Here is a 20,040-nt window from a genome sequence, read left to right as displayed (position 1 = left end):
CTGACCAATTTCAAAACAAAAAGCAATTACTCAATCCACTGCTAGGAAAAAGTGTGAAAGCCAGTCATGCCTCGATGATCAATGTGTTTGAGGAAATTCCCAAATTCCAACAAATGATGTTTTGTCCTTCTTTCTCAGGGTGAATAAAGGATGCAGTAATGGGATAGAGAACTTGACAACAGTAATCTACTTCAAACAGCCTCTCTACCTGAGAAGTTTTGATGAGAGTAATGCTAAAACCCTTAGAAGGCAATGACCTCAAAGTCTGGATGGAAATATGGAGAATAAGAAACCAATGATCAATTCAACACTGACTAACAGAAGTGTGTCATGAGTATAACTTGGGACACTTAAAGCCCTGCTTGGACTTTCTTGAAAATAACAGTCAACAGTGTTAAGGTCTTATTATTGTGGGACTAGCAATCAATTTTTCAGTCGATGCTGCCAGAAAAGGTAACTGTCTGGGATTCTATTGATTTTATGTAGTCTTAAGTTCAAAGTCCAAGATGATAAGACCTAACCTGATGAGAGGCTGGAGAAGACGGGAGCTCATCACAACAGGGCAGTGTCAAACCACCAGGACCGACTGCAGTACGGAGTGGTTTTGTCACAGTCCGACTGTCTCCCTGAATTAATTTTATTAAGGCCACTTTTAGGTCACCTCTTCGGAGTATAAATTTTTGTGAAATTCCAGAGGTGATCACAACACAATTTTCAAATATACGTTTCCCCCATTCATTAATTTAACAAATACTGAGCACCTCCAAAGTCCCTGGTATGTTAAGGCTGTGGATCCAGAACAAGTCTCTGCATTTATGGAGCTTACAGTCTAATGGGCATTCATTTCAGCATCTCCATACTTTTATACAAGGCCTGATAAAACTCATACTTTTCAAGGCCTCTGCCCTGAGTAGTATTTAAGAATAAAACTCAAAGTCCAAACTGTACCTTACTAGACCATTTACAAGTGTTCTTGGCTGTCTGGCCTCCTGACTACCAGGATATGTTAAGCTGTGGCTGAAACACCGACTTCCGCGAAACAAACAAGTTCTTTTGAACTTTATGATTGGAAGAATTCACAAAACACTGGAGTTTTCTTTTAGAAAATCATTTTATACAACTGTTTTCCTGGGTAGATTCTCTGTTGTTCTTACCGGTCCTACTGCTTTTATAAGATTTATCACCAGTGTGGATCCTGTGATGGATGGTAAGATTGGATCGCCAGCTGAATGTCTTACCACAGGTCTCACACTTGTAAGGTTTCTCCCCTGTGTGGACTCTCTGGTGAGACTGTAGCTGTGAAGACCGACTGAAGACCTTGGTGCACACATCACATTTGTACGGCTTCTCTCCAGTGTGGACGCTCTGGTGAAGCTGAAGACTTGAGGCCTGACTGAAGTGCTTCCCACACTCCCCACACTTGTAGGGTTTCTCCCCTGTGTGGACCCTCTGATGCATGTCAAGATTCAAGCTCCACTTGAAGCCCTTCCCACACTCCTCACACTTGTATGGCTTCTCTCCAGTGTGGACCTTTTGATGGGCCTGAAGGTGTGAACTGCGACCAAAGCTCTTCCCACACTCTGTGCATTTGAAAGGTTTCTCTCCGCTGTGAACTCTCTGATGGGCCAGAAGATTTGAGGCCTGCCTGAAAACTTTCCCACACTCCTCGCAATTATATGGTTTCTCTCCTGTGTGGATTCTGCAGTGAATTCTGAGGTCCGCTCTACGACTGAATCCCTTCCCACACTCTTCACATTTGTGGGGTTTCTCTCCAGTGTGGATCAGCTGGTGAATCTGAAGTCGGGAACTTTGATTGAAGCCCTGCCCACACTCCTCACACTTGTAAGGCTTCTCTATGCTGTGGGCCTTCAGATGGATTTGAAGATAGGAACTCTGACTGAAGCCTTTCCCACATACCTCACATTTGTAGGGTTTCTCCCCCGTGTGGACCACAAGATGAACTTGATAATGGGAGTTCCTCCTGAAGCTCTTCCCACACTCATCACACTTGTACGGTTTCTCTCCTGTGTGGACTCTCTGATGTGCTTGAAGATTTGAACTCAGAGTAAAGCCTTTACCGCACACATTACAGATGTAGGATTTCTCTCCAGTGTGGACTCCCTGATGGGCCTGAAGACTTGAAGGCCGACTAAAGCCTTTACCACATTCCTCACATTTGTAGGGCTTTTCTCCTGTGTGGACCCTCTGATGAATGTATAGATTTGAGCTACAAATGAAGCCCTTCCCACACTCCTCACACTTGTACGGTTTCTCTCCCGTATGGACTCTCTGATGGGACTGAAGGTGCGAATTCCGACTGAAGCTTTTACCGCACGCTTCACATCTGAATGGTTTCTCCCCAGTGTGGACCCTCTGATGGTCCTGCAGATGAGAGACCTGACTGAAGGCCCTCCCACACTCCTCACAGCTGTGAGGTTTTTCTCCTGTGTGCACTTTGCCATGAACGGTAAGTGCTGATCTACAACCAAAGGCTTTCCCACATTCCTCACATTTGAATGGCTTCTCTATGGTGTGGACTTTCCGATGGCTTTGCAGAAGGGAGCTTGGACTGAATCCCTTGCCACACTCACCACACGTATAGCCTTCCTGTCCCCCGTGAACCGTCTGATGAATACGAAGAACTGAGCTGTAACGGAAAGCTTTCCCACACTCTCTACACGTGTGAGACTTCACCTCTGAGTGTAACTGTTTATGAAGATCCAAGGCGGAGAGATCACTGAAGGCTTTTTCACATTCATTACATCGGTAAGGTTTCTGTCCTGTGTGAATTGTACCATCCTGGTTCAATGTTGAAACCTTCACGCGGTCTTTCTCATAATCATCATGGTGGTAAGATTTGTCACTCCCATGTATTCCATGATCGAGGGGATGTGCAATCCAGCCAATCTCATCAACATCCTGTTTACACCGACACAGAAGATTCTTCATGGAAATTTGCTGATATCCGTTCTGATAACTCTGTGACTCAGTCAAAGAGGTTTTCCTCCAAGAGTCTTGGGCTCTCAAAATAGGAAACTCTGAGTTTCCAGTACCATTGGGCCCAGCCACTTTGCAATTTAGCTCACAGTTCTCATCTTCAGAAATCAGAACAGACAGTCCCGCGCCAGGCTGGCAGGGCAGATCACCCAGTTTGCGAAACTGAGAACTATTTCTCATGGAGTTCTGCCACCTGGTTAGGTCACTTGCAATGTGTTGCCAGATTTGCCAGCAGGAAAGCTCTTCATGTGGTCCTCTGTCTTGAACAGTCCTCCGCTCGCTTTGACTGTTCCCTCCTAAAGGGGCAGAATTCAGAGATGTGGACAAAGTGAAAGCATTTCTCCAAAGAGTCAAGATTTCACAGATGGGACACAGCATGAGACTTTAATGAACCTAAGGATGGCCCAGCTTATCTTTTTCACCACGTATGAAATACTCTGGCTTATATACTGATAGAAACCAAGAGGTAGTATTAATGAAACCTACTTAAAACAAAATTGCTGCCATCTGACATACCAGTTAAATCATTTGTAAGAAGTGACATGTCTTTCCCACCACAATACAGGATCAATAAGGACAAGCATTTTGCAGTGTTGACAGATTCTGAAGGCACAAAGCAGTTAGTAGGCGCTCAGAAGTGCATGCACAGATGAATCCCTCTTTGAGCTCTGAGATTATGTCTAATTCTAAATCCCAGTTTAAGTGTGAACAAGACAGGGGAGCAGACGCGCTTTTACAAGTAAGGTGTCCGAGGGGCGCCTGGGTGGCTCAGTCGGTTGAGCGTCCAACTTCGGCTCAGGTCATGATCACGCAGTTCGTGGATTTGAGCCCCATGTTGGGATCTGTGCTAACAGCACAGAGCCTGGAGCCTACTTCAGATTCTGTGTCTCCCTCTCTCTCTGAGCCTCTCCTGCTCACACAGTCTCTCTCTGTCTCTCAAAAATAAATAAAAAGCATTTAAAAATTAAAAAAAAAAAAGTAAGGTATCTGAAGTAAGAAAAGAAGGGGAACCTGGGCGGCTCAGTCGGTTGAGCATCCAACTTCGGCTCAGGTTACAATCTTGCGGTTCGTGAATTTGAGCCCCACGTTGGGCTCTGTGCTGACAGTTTGGAGCCTGGAGCCTGCTTTGGATTCTGTGTCTCCCTCTCTTTCTCCCCCCCACCCCCATCCCCTTGCACACATTCTCTGTCTCAAAAATAAATAAACATTAAAACAAAAAACTGTCTGAAGAAAAGGACGGGTAAATACAGTTTGCTAAGGAGTTGAAAGGCAACAAAGGTGCTAAAGAAAGAAAAGCATCAAGACTCATGCACTAGATCTTTCTGAGATTTCTATACTATCTAAAATTTTTTAAATTTTTTTATTCTTTGGAGGAGAGAGAGAGAGAGAGAGAGAGGCAGGCAGAGCACAAGTGAGGAAGGGGCAGAGAGAAAGGGGAGACACAGACTCGGAAGCAGGCTCCAGGCTGAGCTGTCAGCACAGAGCCCGACGCGAGCTCTAATTCATGAGCTGTGAGATCATGGATAACCGGAGCCAAAGTCGGATGCTCAACCGACTGAGCCGCCCAGGTGCTATCTCTCTAAATGTACTCTAACCATCAGCCCCCACTACCCTCACAAGTGGAGTCGAATTTAGAGACCAGCGAAGAACACCAACTCTTTGTAAACAGTGTGGAAAATTTTTGGATATAGATCTACTAGTCTTCAACAAGAATAATTTTCAAAGTGAAGGATGGTTTATTAGTGAACTGGGAAATAACTTCCACAGCTTACAACATTTAGAAGAAACAGACCAGAAAGTATTAGGGAATCGTCACAAGCAGTAAAGGGTCATTATATGAAATGTCTCTCAAAGTCACACATTTAAATACACACAAACACAATGTCCAAGGCAACAGTGTAAAGTCCATTTCTTAAAGGCTCACTCACAAGCTCACTATTTGCTGAGACCTTTCATTCTCTGATACAAGAGATACGGAAATTGAGTTTTTTTCCCCTTCTGTGGGAGAGCTGCCTAATTGGACAAATTAATCGATCAAAACAAATTTCCTCCCCAAATGAACATGCTCTGCTACTAAAGCAAAGTCCCAGGGAAAGAAATTACTCGGTTTGGTTATAACCACAATGCTGCAAGTTCTGTACAGATTTCTGTACAAGCTGGTGCAGGTCAAGCTATAAGGAAAGGCACCCCTCCCCACCACACACGGATATCAGGGGCACCTGAGATATCAGAATTGGGTCAGAAATTTAAAGACAGAAAAATGGTTTGCAATATCCCCTCCTCACAGGGATCTGTTCCCCACCCATTAGCTAGCTCCACAGAAGGCGGGTTTCCCTACACGGAGCTCATTCACGCAACAAATATTTACAGCGCCCCTGCCATGTACCAGGACCGTTCTAAGCACTGAGGATAGTGAGCAAGGAATGAAGGACAAAGTCCCCCCACTCCTGAAGACTACACTCCCGTGAGGAGAAAAAGGTAATAAACAATGAACAGAAAGGTAAGTGAGGTGAGGACCAGGCCTCAGACACACGATAAAGCCGGCAGAGAGGAGAGGCGGGGTGGCGTTTGGACACGGTGGTCAGAGCCCAAACATGATATTAACACGAGTGACCTGAAAGGAGAGAAGGGGCCTGAAGGACTGGAAGGGGAAGAGAATGGCAGGCAGAGGAGAACGAGTGAAGGGCTCTGAGGCAGAAGCTTCTTTTGTGGGTCTGGGAAACAGCAGAGAGGACGCTGTAGGCAGAAAAGATGGGGCGTGAGGGAGGACAGATGTATTCGGAAAGCCAGTGGGGGACGAACAGCAGACCACAGAGGACCTTCTGGAGGCTGCTCTAAGTGGTTCTTATTCTACGTAAATGAAGAGAATTCTGAACAGAAGACTAATGTAACCTGACCTTGAAGTTACAAAGGATCGCTCAGGCTGCTACCTGAAGAACAGACTGTAGGAGGAGTTTCACAATCCAGGAAAGGGGTCTGGCAACTTGGACACGGGCGACAGCACGGGGCGGGGCGGTACGAGAAACAACACAGATGGCCAGGAAACTGCGAGAACTCATACTTGCTTGGTTCTTACCCACATTTCTCTCCAACTGGGTTGCTGTCTTCATCAACGAACGCTTCTCTTCTCTTTCTAGATGCCATTTATCTTGTTTCAAAGGTTGATGTCCTGAGAACATGCAAAGTCACAAGTTACAATGACCACACGTGAGCTAAAATTAACTGGAAATTTGAGTTCTGACTGCCTATTCGAGGTACCAAAAGTTGTGTTTTTCAAACCTGTTTTAAATCATGAGCCAAACACTAAATACATAGCATTTATTTCATGACCCGAACACACACATACCTGAAGATACGTATTGTCAAAACAAAGTTTGAATGGTCTATTTCTAACCAATGTCCGTGTTCACTAAATCCCCTCCCACTGGCCCCCGCGCACTCATGCAGTCAGCCAGTTTTTGCTGCAATGTGTCCTCAGAAGCTCTGATACTCTCTACTTTCTTTATTTCATTCAGTTCTCACAGAACTCAATAAATCAGTTTTCTAATGCACTAACGGGATAGGAGTGAACTCTGAAGCTGATCAGGCAAGGTATAGCAGTATACTTAGTCCATTTATAGTTCTTGAAAAAGACCTGAAAGATCCTGTTCAGAAAGGCCACAGATATCCCATGTCCCACAGGAAATGGAAAAGTCCAATCCCCCAACTCAGAGAACCATTTCAGGAGCCCCCAAAGGTCACCAAGACACCCCAGAGGAAGGCGGCCCTCACCCACTGAGACGAGGTTCCGGAAGTTTTCTAACATCACATCCTGGTACAGCTTCCTCTGGGCAGAGTCCAGCAGCCCCAGCTCCTCCTCCGTGAAGGCCACTGCCACGTCCTTGAACGTCACTGCCTCCTATGACAAACACACACAACCTCCATCTTACACCCGATGTCCGCCGTAAGAGGCGGGAAGGAGGTGTGGGACTCTGCTCTGGACCCAGAGCAGTGTGCAGGCTTCCCGGTGCCTCTGCTTCTACCCCCGATGCCACACGTGGTTCCCCTCAGCCTCGCCGGGCCTGTCGCTCTGAGGGGCGCCCAGGGGGGCTCAGTTAAGCGTCCAACTCTTGATTTCAGCTCATGATCTTACAGTTTTGTGGGTTCAAGCCCCACATTGGGCTTTGCACTGACAGGGCAGAACCTGCTTGGGATTCCCTCCCCCTCCCCCCAGCCCACTCACCCTCTCTCTTAAACAGAGGACCTTAAAAAAACAAGTGTTTAATGGAAAGGAGAGTTTTGTCTATTTGCCTCGCCCTCCTGGTGAACACTGTAATATGCAAACTCCCTAGAATTTGAGTTGCTGCATCCTATACTAAAAAGGTTTTACTTTGTATTTAACAAGGCCAATGACCCCGGGAACACTGACCAGGTTAGCCCCAGCAGTGTTCGCCGGCACCTGCCTTCCCACCGAGGGGGGATCAGGTAGGTAGGGAGCAGCATTCTAGGCGGAAATATACCCACAGGGCATGCCAAGTCCCTGAATGAAAACCGCCCCCTCCGGTAACCCATGTAAGACCTCCCTCCCACCAGTCTTCACGGGGATATCACACCGTGCCTCCAGATCCCTGGTTTTCTTATGTGAACTTACACAGATACTTTTTTCACAACCCCCCTTTTCTCTATATTTAAAATGAAGATGGGGCATCTGGGCAGCTCAGTCAGTTAAGATCTGACTCTTGATATCGGCTCAGGTCACGATCTCACGGTTCATGGGTTCAAGCCCGTGGCAGGCCCTGCACTGACGGTGCGGGGCCTGCTGGGAAATCTCTGTCTCCCTCTCTCTGCTCCCCCACAATCACACTATTTCACTCTCTCAAAAAATAAACATTAAAAAAAATTTTTTTAATAAATAAAATGAAGAGAAAACCAAGCACCTCTTTCTAAAATTGTTGTGAGGTGTCAAAGTAATGAGTGAGAAGTCCTTTACTACCACTGGACTTTTTAAACTCAGGTTCTGTATTATTTTGCTTGAAATTTTTTTTTAAGGTTTTTATTTATTTTTGAGAGAGAGAGAGAGAGAGAGAGAGAGAGAGAGAGAGAGAGAGAGACAGCGTGAGCAGGGGAGGGTCAGAGAGAGAAGGAATCACAGGATCTGAAGACAGGCTCCAGGCTCTGAGCTAGCTGTCAGCACAGAGCCCGACGCAGGGCTCGAACCCATGAACCATGAGATCATGACCTGAGCTGAAGCCGGACGCTCAACCGACTGAGCCACCCAAGTGCGCCCGTATTATTTTGCTTTAAAAAAAACTAAGGAAAAAAATAAACTGGTAAATAAAATACACACAGGGTAAGTGAACCAGGCACGGAGGAGAGAGAATCTAGCTCCTCTAGTTAGAGAAAGCTTCTAACAATATCTTTTCTTGTGACGCTGAAGCTTGACCTGATGCCCTGTCCCATATTTGACTTTTCTACCAAAAAACATCCAACGCGCCAGATATAAAACACACCTCCTCAATTTAGTATGTTAATGACAAAAAAAAAAAAGGCAGTCATTTTCAGAACTGCTTTTGGAGAAACAGGTTCAATCAGGAAAACTCACGGTAGCCTTCCTAAAATAGCAAAAATCCTAAACTAAATGTCTACGAACAGAGAACAATTTAAAAAACAGGTACATTTGATGTAATTTGATGGAAATATGATACAGCAACGAAACACTGTTATAGTAGTAAACAAAATAGTACTAAATAATGTTAAATGATAGGTTCTATCTATTTTATGGTGGGGAGGGGACTGACAGACAGTAAAGAAAAAAAAAAGCACAAGCTTCCAGGGGTTGTGAGTTTGAGTCCCACACTGGGTGTAACGATTACTTAGAAATAAAAATCGTGGAAGGAAAGAAGGAAGGAAGGCAGAGAGGGAGAAAGAAAGGAAAGGAAAAAAAGAAAACAAGAAAGAAAGAAAACACAGCGTAGGGAATATAATCACTAACATCACAATAACTTCCTGCACGAACAGACACTAACTACACTTCCCATGGTGAGCATCTTGCAATGCAAGTAGCTGTCAAATCACTACGCCATGAAACACGTTACATGTCAACTATATTTCAATTAAAAGAAATAAAATTGAGGGGCACCTGGGTGGCTCAGTTGGTTAAGTGTCCGACTTCGGCTCAGGTCATGATCTCATGGTTCATGGGTTCGAGCCCCGCATCGGACTCTGTGCTGACAGCTCAGAGCCTGGAGCCTGCTTCGGATTCTGTGTCTCCCTCTCTACCCCTCCCCTGCTCGCGTGCGCTCTCACTCTCTCGCAAAAATAAACACTTTAAAAAAATTTATAATTTTAATAAATTTAAAAAACAAATAAAAACTAAAACCAAAGCCAATTAAACTTCTAAAGCATAAAGAAAAAAGCCCCTGGCACGCTCAACACGTCCTCAGACGCCCTGACTCTCCGGAAAGAGAACTGGTGTCGAGTCTCGGAGGACTCACAGGACATTTTTAACAGCAAGGAAAGCAAGCCCCACTCACCTTGAACAAGCTCATTTTCTCCTTCCTTCTGAAGAAACAGAATCCTAGGAAGACGGACTGGGAAAGGAGAACGAAGTCAGTGGGAATCGGTCAGGTACGTCATCACCCTACGGGCCGGCTCGCTGGGAGTGAGCAAAGGCGCTCCTTCCTCGGCACGGGGCGGGCGGACGCGGCCTCGGGAGCAGAATGTGGGGTGTTACCAGGCACCCCCTTTACCCCTTTCCACAGCAGTTCAAGGAAGAGCCTGCCCAACCACAATAATGGTTCCCCCACGGTGCGCCCCAGGTTCCGCTGTAGGAATCTTACGCCGGGGATGCTATAAACTGAGGCCGCATCCCTAAGAGTAGGCTTCGGAGTCACTCTGCACGGGCTGAAATCGCGGCTAGACTATTCCCTAGCAGTGTCACCATGGGCTCATCCTTCACATCTCTCTGCCTCGATTTTGTCATCTGCAAGTGGGGGAGAATAACGGTCTCCACGCACTGGGGCCGTGGAGGTGGAAGGCTCCCGGATCACTGCCAGCTTCTTACTTCTATCAACTGCAGGGCCACATTCTGCAGAATAAGACTCTGTAGTTTGAAATCATCCCTCTAAGTGTTACTTCTACCAAGAGAATGTTGTTAAAAGACACAGAGATCACAGGCTGTTCCTCTGTCACGTGAGAGTCGTAACTGCTCAAAATCTCTGATTGTCTTCCTACTAATTTGTCACTGCAACAATATTTTGGATGGACATGGCCAACTTTTTATAAAAGGTATAAACTTAAGTTTCTTTTTTTTAACTTTGTTTTCTTAATATTTATTTCTGAGAGAGAGTGAGACAGAGGGTGAAAGGGCAAGGGGTAGAGAAAGAGGGAGGCACAGAATCCAAAGCAGGGGCCAGGCCCTGAGCTGTCAGCACAGAGCCTGATGTGGGGCTCGAAATCATGAACCGCCAGATCATGACATGAGCTGAAGTCAGAAGTGCAACCAACTGAGCCCCCCAGGAGCCCTTCTTTTTCTTTTTTTAATGTTTGTTATTTATTTTTGAGAGAGAGAGAAACAGAGTGAGAACAGGGGAAGGGCAGAGAGAGAGGGAGACACAGAATTTGAAGCAGGCTTCACGGTCCGAGCTGTCAGCACAGAGCCCGAAGCAGGGCTCGAACTCACGGATCGTGAGATCATGCCCTGATGTCAGAGACTGAACCCATTGAGCCGCCCAGGCGCCCCAAGTGAAGTTTCTTTTTAAGCAGGAAGTGTCCTTCTGACAACATGCATGGAGGTAAAGAAAACTAATTAAAACTCAAGGCTCTACAACAAAAATAGGTTGACTGTCCTGACCTAATTTAAATAAAAAAGGCATCTGAGTTGTAAGCATACTGTTATAAACAAAGGAATGTATAAGAAATAAAAAGGTAGGGAAATAAAGGTCCCCCTATATATAGCAGAAGACAAGCTAAAAAATGTAGAATAAAAGGCAGTTAGAAAATCATCAACAAACACCAAAAAATAGTGAAAGTTTGGGAAGAAATTTAAAAATAAATAAATAAAATATTAACTGAAAAAGGGAAAACAGGAACCTGGCACTTACGTTACCCAAGAAAACAAATTTGAAACCAGTAATTTCTGGCCAAACCAACAAACTGACAGGTGCTTCCCATGATGCACTGAGAAGCAGCCTTACCACTTACTTCCGTAGCATCCCTGCTGTTAACGCACAGCCTGAATCGAATCATAAGTATCAGATAAGCCAAAAAAAGAGGGGCAGTCTACAAAATAATCTGCCAATATTCTTCAAGAATACCATCCACTAGGGGTGCCTGGGTGGCTCAGTTAAGCATCTGACTTCAGCTCAGGTCATGATCTCACCGTCCATGAGTTCTGGACGTCAGAGCCTGGAGCCTGTTTCAGATCCTGTGTCTTTGTCTCTCTTGGCCCCTCCCCTGCTTGTGCTCCGTCTCTCTCTCTCACTCGCAAAAATAAACATTAAAAAAGAAAAGGAAAAAAAAAGACGAGACCTGTAATACAGACACAGACATTCTACAATGACGAGAACAGACCGCCCCCAACTAACCTGAGTGACTAGTTTATTTACTAACAGTGACAACCGCAGTCTGACTTTATTTCTCCCATCTACTAGATAAAAGTCATTACAACATCAGTCATCAAATTGCTTCTGCTTCCTGACATGATCCAAACCAGATCAAACACTCACTGCTTAAACTCCCCAACTCAGCTAACACCAGCCAAAAACCCTACAAGCGGCCCCACTTTATTATATATAGTCTCTTACCAAGACACCGGGGTGTGCGGGCTTTCTTGCTTCCACAAGCTGAAACTAACCTAACCCTTTGATTACAGGCCTGCTCCTGGTGATTTGGGGCTGATACTAACAGAGCAAGTAGGCAAAATATTTTATTTGTAAGTGATCGAGCTGGGTAAATAAGATTTGAGACTTCCTTATACCATTTTTGCAACTTTCCTAGAGTTTTAAGTTATATAGAAAGCAAGGGGTCCCTGGGTAGTGTAGTCGTTTAAGTGTCCAACTCTTGATTTCAGCTCAGGTCATGACTGTGGATCCAGCTCAGGTTCATGAGTTCAAGCCCCACATTTGGCTCTGCTCTGGCAGTGTGGAGCCTGCTTGGGATTCTCTCTCTCTGCCCTTCCCTGGCTCTCTCTCTCTCTCATAAATAAATAAACATTTAAAAATATATAAAAAAAAGAAAAATGAAAGAAAATAGGGACTAGTCATAGCTGTAAGAATAGTAATAGGGCACCGGCTTCGGCTCAGGTCACGATCTCGCGGTTCGTGAGTTCAAGCCCCGCATCGGGCTCTGTGCTGACAGCTCAGAGCCTGGAGTCTGTCTTCGGAGTCTGTGTCTCCCCCCCTCTGCCCCTCCCCCACTCATGCTCCGTCTCTCTCAGAAAATAAACATAAAAAAAAAGAACAGTGATAAAGACAGTAGTTCTGCTGAAGGTGACTGTAGCGAAAATATCTCATGTTAACAGTAACTACTAGGTGATCTTCACACTTTAGGAAGAATTTCTTTATTACAAAAGATGGCAATGAATCCACCCTGCAAAGCATGGGAGAAATCGACCTTCACATCCTCCAACTCCCTCCATTTTGACTCTACACTCCCCAGCCCTTCTGGCCAACTTCGTACACCACAAGGAAACCTGACAGTTGACAAGAACTAGTGAGGGGAGAAATCACCGGACTGAGCAGGGCTATGGTGTACCCAGCTCAGCGCCATCTGGGACCACCAGCAAGGTCCATTTTCCAGGGCTCAGCTTCCAGACAAGAGCCTTTTCCTGAGCTTCTTGAAGGTTCATGTGCACAGGCGTCTCCCCGGAATCTTGCTGGAGTGCAGATTCCTGGGCCTCATGGGAAGAAAGTTTAAATCAGGTCTCAGAAGAGGCTCAGGATGAGCATTTCTACCTAAGTGACGGCACTGCCACTGGTCTGTGGACCACAGTTTAAGTAGCACCGCAGTGTCCCATCTGGCCCAAAGAAAGCAGCCTCCACTGAACACAAATTTACACAGAGCGACCAAACAGACTAAAATGTTGCTGTTGCTACTGTTACATCCCAAGGTTATGGGTAGTTAACATTTGTATTTATTTGCATTTCTGTACTTTCCATAATGAAGAGGCGACTTCTGGGAGGCTCAGTTGGTTAAGTGTTTGACTTCGGCTCAGGTCATGATCTCATGGTTGCTGAGTTCGAGCCCCACCCGGCTCTGTGCTCATGGTGCAGAGCCTGCTTGGAATTCTCTCTGCTGCTCTCCCTCCCCAACTTGTGTGCATGCACTCTCTCTCTCTCTCTCTCTCAAAATAAATACACTTAAAAAATGTTCAAAAAAATTAGGGGCGCCTGGGTGGCTCGGTTAACCGTCAGCTCAGGTCATGATCTCATCATTCTTTGGTTCGAGCCCCGTGTTGGACTCGTGTGCTGACAACTAGCTCAGAACCTGGAGTCTGCTTCAGATCCTGTGTCTCCTTCTCTCTCTGACCCTTCCCTGCACGTGCTGTCTCTATCTCTCAGACATGAAAAAATTTTTAAAAAGCATAAAAAAATTTTTAAAAATTAATAGAATATCCTAAACGTTGCTCTCAAAATGCCCGCAGCCAAGCCCCAAAATACCTTCACAACGATTCTAGCCAGTTCCTTATGCTCAAGGAGAATGTATCAGAGATTCAGGAATTCAGGTGATGGCTTCAGAATGTCCAGGCTCCAACCCCTCCTCTGCCTACTACCCGGATGACTTTGGACAAACGGGCTACGTTCCCCACCTCAGTCTCTTCATCTTTAAAGTAGGGAAAACATGGGCCACCTAGGAGGTGAGGTCTGTTAAGCACCCGACTTTGGCTCAAGTCATGATACCCAGGGTTCGTGGGTTCAAGCGCCATGTCGGGTTCTGTGCTCACAGCTCAAAGCCTAGAGCTTGCTTTGGATTCTGTGTCTCTCTCTCTGCACCTCCCATGCTCCATCTCTCTCAAAAATAAATTTAAAACATTAAGAAAAATTTTTTAAGTAGGAAAAACAGCAGTACTTCAAAGAGCCACGGTGTGATGGGGAATGTGTTCATCTGTGTAAAGCTTTTAGAATGCAACTCAGCAATGAAGGCTCAGTTATAATCATCACCCTTGCCAAGTGAGTGTCCCACACATTCTCCAGATTATGTGACTATCTCGGTAGAAGAATGCCAAACCCTACTCACGTGAGGGCTCTGTCGCCTCCTCCTCCGTGCAGTGTTTTTTGAGAACTCGGGGCTGGGAAGGAAAGAAAGTTGGGAAATGCCAGTATTCTTTCCACTCCCAATAAATCGCATTCTCCGGTACCAACTAGAGGCAACCCTCTCCTTCCAAAAAACGGTCAGGAGTCCAGGCCAATTCAGCATCCTGGGCTCGCAGAATCTGAGAAACGGGCCCTTCTCAGATAACTACACTAGTACCAATAACAACAACCCTCCTGCCGGGCAGTTGTAAACCCTTTGCTTGTCCTAGGTTGGTTTTCTCCCCACAACGCTGTATTAGGAAGGTATTACTTTTACTCCACTTTTACAAAACAGCAAACCAAGGCACAGAGGGATTAAGTAACTCAACCCAGTGCGATACTGCATGAAGAGGGGAGCTAGGTCGTAGGTGGGGCAGCCAGGACACGGGTGCAGAGAGCCGGGGTGACTCTCTAACCCCGAGAAGTACCCCAAGCCCGCCCCATCCCGGGCACATCCCCAACACTAAGAAGCTCCGCCCAGGGGGGACGCCAATCACCACCCTCCGCCATCTAACCTCCGTTTTTAGCCGCGCCTCCTTTTTCTCCCCCAGGGAAAGACTGGTGGCTTCTGGCCCCAAGTGCGTTCTGGGGAAGTTTGAACGGGTCGTGAACAGTGGACCTGAAACCCTATAATCAGAAAAGATGGCTGCTCCGGCGTCCTCCTGGGGCGGAAGTGCCTGCGGTCATCCGCAGCTCCTGGACTACACTTCCCAGAATTCCCAGCACCACCGTGTTCAGGGGAAGTACCTGCGACAGGGGCCTGGGGCTGCGGCAACCGTGGCGACGTGGCTCTCCCTACTACCCTTCACCTACTGTGGGAGCGGGAAACAGATAAAGCCCCGCCCCTGGTGCGGAAGTGCCCGACTACTCTAAACTCTTGGTTTTCACTTCCTGGGATCCCTGAGAAGGTCTCCTGCAGTTGCCTTGCCATTTTAGCACGTCATCTCTGCAGTTAGAAGAGAGTAGACTCTGTTCACGAAAGGCTGAGAAACTAAGTAGCACTTTAGATATGCTCGAGGGGTTAAAACAGGTAAATCCATTGTTTACCACAGAGGCTGCCCGGTAAACCCCAAAGAGCTTCACCCAGGGAAACTGGACAGCAGCCTTTGGCAAACGTCAAATGACCTCAATACCTGAAATTTCATGGAAGTGAATTGTGGGCATCTTCTGACCTTTGCAGAAGTGAGTGAAAATCCTTTGTAGAGAAAGAGGTCGGTCATCATTCTAGGCCTCAAATTATTTCTATAATTATAAAATTTGTCATATCAATATTAGGCCAAGTGATTTTTAAGGGAGAAAAAACATTACTTGGCATAGAGAGGGCCATTTTTCGTAATGATAAAAGTTTCAAGGTACCAGAAGGTAGTAACTTCAGTTTGTACTTTATAAAATGAAAACTGAACTATGAAGAGAAAGATTCAAACTCGGAACTGGAGATTTTAACAGGTACACACATAGGAAATGTTGACTTTTAAATGCATGTATTAATGCTGAAAATCCCTCCGGAAAAAAAAAAACCTAATCTCAGAAATTTAATAAGCGAGTAGCAAAAGCAAAGAAAGCAGAGGGAAGAAAGTAAGAGCAAATTGGTGAACTACCAAAAAAATTAAATGGATTCTCCCCCCCACAAAAGGTCAAAAGATCACCCTTTGGATAAAGCAATAAAATTTATAAAAGTATGGTGAAAATGATTTTTTTAAAAAGACATGTATGAAAAATAGCAAATATCAGAAATTTTAAAAAAACATCATGAAATACTATATTGTGAAGAACGTCATAAAAATATATTTGTAGAGGTGTCTGGGTGGCTCAGTCAGTAGAGCATCCTACTCTTGGTTTCAGCTAAGGTCATGATCCCAGGGTCATGGGATCAAGCCCCACGTCAGCTCTGAGCTGAGTGTGAAGTCTGCTTAAGATTCTGTCTCTCTCTTCCTCTGCCTTTCTCCCCTGCTTGTACTTTCTCTCTAAAAATAAGTAAGTAAATAAATAAATAAATGTACATTTAAATAAAATTGATATACTTCTAGGGAAAAAACAAAAATATAATAAACTTAATACTTGAAATGACAGAAACTTCACTTTTGAGATTAGGGATAAGAAGAGAACACTGATTATAACTACTTCAAGTTGTACTGCACTTTGTAGCCAGCAAGCTTGCCAAACTCATCTATAAATTTCAGTGTTAACGCCACATTCATCCGGACTTTCTGTATACTTAATCCTGTTAATTTTAAGTGGGGCGCCTAGGTGGCTCAGCTGCTTAAGGGACTGACTCTTGGTTTCAGCTCAGGTCATGATCTCAAGGTTCCTGAGACTTAGCACCAAGTTGGGCTCTGCACTGACAGCACGGAGCCTGCTTGGGATTCTCTCTCTCTCCCTCTCTCTCAAAATAAGTAAACCTAAAAAATGATGTTAATTTTGTGAACTGGCCTGGATTACTTATTTCCTCTAACACATTCTCAATTTTTATTTTTGCCTTGAATATTTAAAGCAAATTCCAGAGATGTACTTTCACATATAAATATATTACTGTCTCTTACTGCTAAGAACATGTTTTTTAAGTAGTGTCCACCCCCAATGTGGGGCTTGAACTCACCAACAGGAGATCAAGGGTCACATGCTCCAATGTCTGAACCAAAAGTTACCCCTGATAAGAACATTTTTAAACCCTAAAGATGTTGGACAACTATATTTTTAAAAAGTAAAAACCAGAGGCACCTGGCTGGCTCAGTCAGAAAAGCGTGTACATCTTGACATCAGGGTCATGAGTTCAAGCCCAAGGTTGGGTGTAGAGATTACTTAAATAAATAAACTTAAAAAAAAAAAAAAGAAAAAAGGAGAAGGAAAATCTTTGCTTAATAACAATTTATACTCAAGCCCTGATTAAAAAAATTTTTAACTATTGTGCTAAATACGCCTACTTACACTAATTTTTTTGAATCCAGATATTTAAAAAATCCATACATTTGAATTTATTGCTTATCAGTAGTGCATGTTTCCTTTTTTTTTTTTTTTTTTAGTATGTGACTAAATTCATGGAAAGTCACCTTACTTTCCCTACACTTGCAGTGCTTTGGATTTGGTTAATTGCTTCAGCAACATTGAGATGTAAAAGGCAATGGAATAATAATTACAGTATTCTTGTGTCTTTTTTTTTATGTTTTTGTATTCCAAATTCTGGAAAATCATCCTCTAAGAACTGTGCCTGTCTTAATGCAACGTGGCACATGGAGCAGACACAGAAGTTCTTCCCAACGGACAAGTAAATTGAAATCTTGACTGTAGTAGGATGCAGTTTGTGCACATGTATTTTTAATTTATATAAGTGATACTGGACCCGTCCGGCAGGTCGGTCAACGCAGGTCCTGAGGGAGGGAGTGAGAGTTGGGGGGCAGGGAGCACAGAGAATGGAGGCAAGACAAGCCTCCGATCAAGCCTCGTTTATTGAGAGAACACACACGTCTTTTAAAGGCAGAAGACGGGCAGCTGACGTAAGTTGTTGCTAAGAAACAAGGGCGAAGATAAGGGAGAAACTAAAACTGCAGCTTCAGCATAGCACAGCACCTGGGAAACAGATAAGAAGGCCCAGCCTACAGGCCCTGAGCCTGGGAAACCGATAACGCAGCTCCGCTGAGCTGGGAATGATGACGCAGTTCTGCTGAGCTGGGAGTAACAATGCAGCTCTGCTCTGCAGGCTGCAGATCTTGCAAGGTCGAGGCACACATCTCTTCTTCCGGCAGTTCTTCTGGCAGCTCTCCACAGGTTCCCCTTTTTTATTTTTTCAAAAAAAGGGCTACTTCCAGAATATGGGCAAGGAAAGGACTGTGCCTCTCTTAGGTTGGGGGCCTGCCAATCCTTCTTACCCATCATGGGCACCAGAAGCCTATGCCTAGTAGCCTTTCTTAGGTTGATAGGATGGTAAGGCCCTTCTTACCCGTCATTGGCTAGCCAGCCTGCGCCTCTTGCCATAATATTGCTCTTCATTGGCCTCCTGATCGGCCATATCGAGCTTGTGATAGTGGACCTGGGTAGGCTGCATCTTGATAGCATCTATGTGTTGCCTTAGAAATGCCTTGACCTTATTGACGAGAACAGGGCCCAAAGACACCAAGATCAGCAAACCCACAATAGGTCCTAAGAGCAGGAAGAGATAGGGTAGAAGTCCATGAAATCCACTGAGGAAAGGACTGTCGATGAGTTCCTTCCTCCTCTTCTCTAAGTCTTCCTGAAGCTTCTTAATCTTGTTTCTGACGATGCCAGACTTGTTCACATAGAAGCAGCATCATTCCTGATACTGGAACCCAACCATCCAGAGGAGGTGCCACCATTTCCCAAACATGGTCCCTAAAAGAAAAGACAAAGATATTTCTCAAGGAGATTTCTCCTCCCTGGAAAGCTAAGTGTTATGATCAATTTGCTTTATTAGTCTCTCTGGCAACCATCAGGCTGCATCTGCTTGTTGTGAGTAGATGCACACTGCTCTTCGTCCCCAGATCAAGACGGGGTCAGGACCATACCACTTATTATCCAAGGGGTCTCTCCAAAGCACGGTAGCAAAGGTTCTTTGTGTGTCATTGTGCCAGAGACATTCAGCAGCTGAGCGTCCTTCTTTATCCAAAGTTAAAAAATTCAAAATGAAGAGTGAATGATGCAGAAGATTTCTGGGAGATTCCTTGGTGGGGTACCATTCCCCCTTTTTTATTTTTTCAAGGTGTTTTTTAAGGATAGATGTGCCCGTTCTACTATACCTTGTCCTTGTGGGTTATAAGGGATCCCGATGATGTGTTTAATGTATAACTGTTGACAGAATTTAGAGAACACGGTTCCAGTATATCCGGATCCGTTGTCAGTTTTTATTTGTTTTGGAACCCCTAACACTGATATAGCAGAAAGCATATGTGCCACGACGTGTTTTCTTGCTTCTCCAGTTTGTAAGGTAGCATATAGGAAGCCGCTGTAGGTATCAACATTCACATGGACATATTTTAAATTTCCAAACTCTGAAATGTGTGTCACGTCCATTTGCCAGATGGCATTGGGCACAAATGCTTGAGGATTTACTCCTAAATGAGGAACAGGTAGATGCACAACACAAGAAGGGCACTGTTTTACTATCTGTCATGCCTGTTCATGGGAAATTTTGAACATAATTCTTAAGGTGCGGGCACCGAGATGTTGGATAGCATGAGCTTTTGAGGCTGCTTCTACTCCTGTATCCTGGGGAAGTACAATATTATAGATTTCTCTTGTGGCTGAATCAACCTTTTGGTTACCCAAAGACAGAGGACCCGGAAGGCCAGTGTGGGCCCTTAAATTACCAATGAAGAAAGGATGCTCTCTTTTATGAATTAAAGACTGAAGTTGCGTAAAGAGGCGAGTGGCTGTGGAACTCTTTTAAATTGGGCTGTAGTCTCTAGCAAGGGTATGGAGTTAGCTATGTAAGCACTGTCTGTGTATAAATTAAAAGATTTATCATGAAAAGCAGAGATAACCACAATAACTGCATGTAGTTCCACAAGTTGAGCAGAAGTGGAAGGGGCGGGAAAACTTATGACTTGGTCCTCAAAGGTGTAGGCCGCAGTGCCAGTAGAGGAGCTGTCAGTAAAAACTACCAAAGCCTGTGATAGTGGCTGTTGAGAGGTTTTTGTTGGGAATATGAATTCATGAGTATTAAAGAAATGTAGGAGTTTGTTAGGTGGGTAATGATTGTCTAACCTACCTAAAAAAGAAGCACACGTGATAGGTCAGCAATCAGCAGTCTGAAAAAGCCAGT

At 44.9% G+C, this 20,040-nt stretch overlaps 1 protein-coding gene across 3 annotated transcripts in view; it reads right to left on the bottom strand.

Annotated features, from left to right (window-relative positions):
• The window catches only part of ZNF227 (zinc finger protein 227), a 41,364-nt gene extending 26,477 nt beyond the window's left edge, over nt 1-14,887 (bottom strand). The window contains exons 1-6 of one of the 3 annotated variants that reach the window (XM_029924934.1): nt 14,783-14,887; nt 14,212-14,263; nt 9,510-9,534; nt 6,769-6,895; nt 6,074-6,166; nt 1,093-3,293 (exon numbers count right to left, since the gene is read on the bottom strand). In XM_029924934.1, the coding sequence (XP_029780794.1) occupies nt 1,108-3,293; nt 6,074-6,166; nt 6,769-6,895; nt 9,510-9,524 (2,421 nt within the window). In that variant the 5' untranslated portion in view covers nt 9,525-9,534; nt 14,212-14,263; nt 14,783-14,887 and the 3' untranslated portion in view covers nt 1,093-1,107. Of the gene's footprint in view, nt 1-1,092; nt 3,294-6,073; nt 6,167-6,768; nt 6,896-9,509; nt 9,551-14,211; nt 14,264-14,782 lie in introns of those variants that run through there. The other 2 variants (XM_029924937.1, XM_029924935.1) reach the window with 2 other exon arrangements.
• Between the last annotated feature and the right edge of the window lie 5,153 nt (nt 14,888-20,040).

This window comes from Suricata suricatta, chromosome 16 (assembly GCF_006229205.1).
Source record: "Suricata suricatta isolate VVHF042 chromosome 16, meerkat_22Aug2017_6uvM2_HiC, whole genome shotgun sequence".
NCBI classification, from domain to species: Eukaryota; Metazoa; Chordata; class Mammalia; order Carnivora; family Herpestidae; genus Suricata; species Suricata suricatta.
This window is presented reverse-complemented; position numbering and strand designations above follow the sequence as displayed.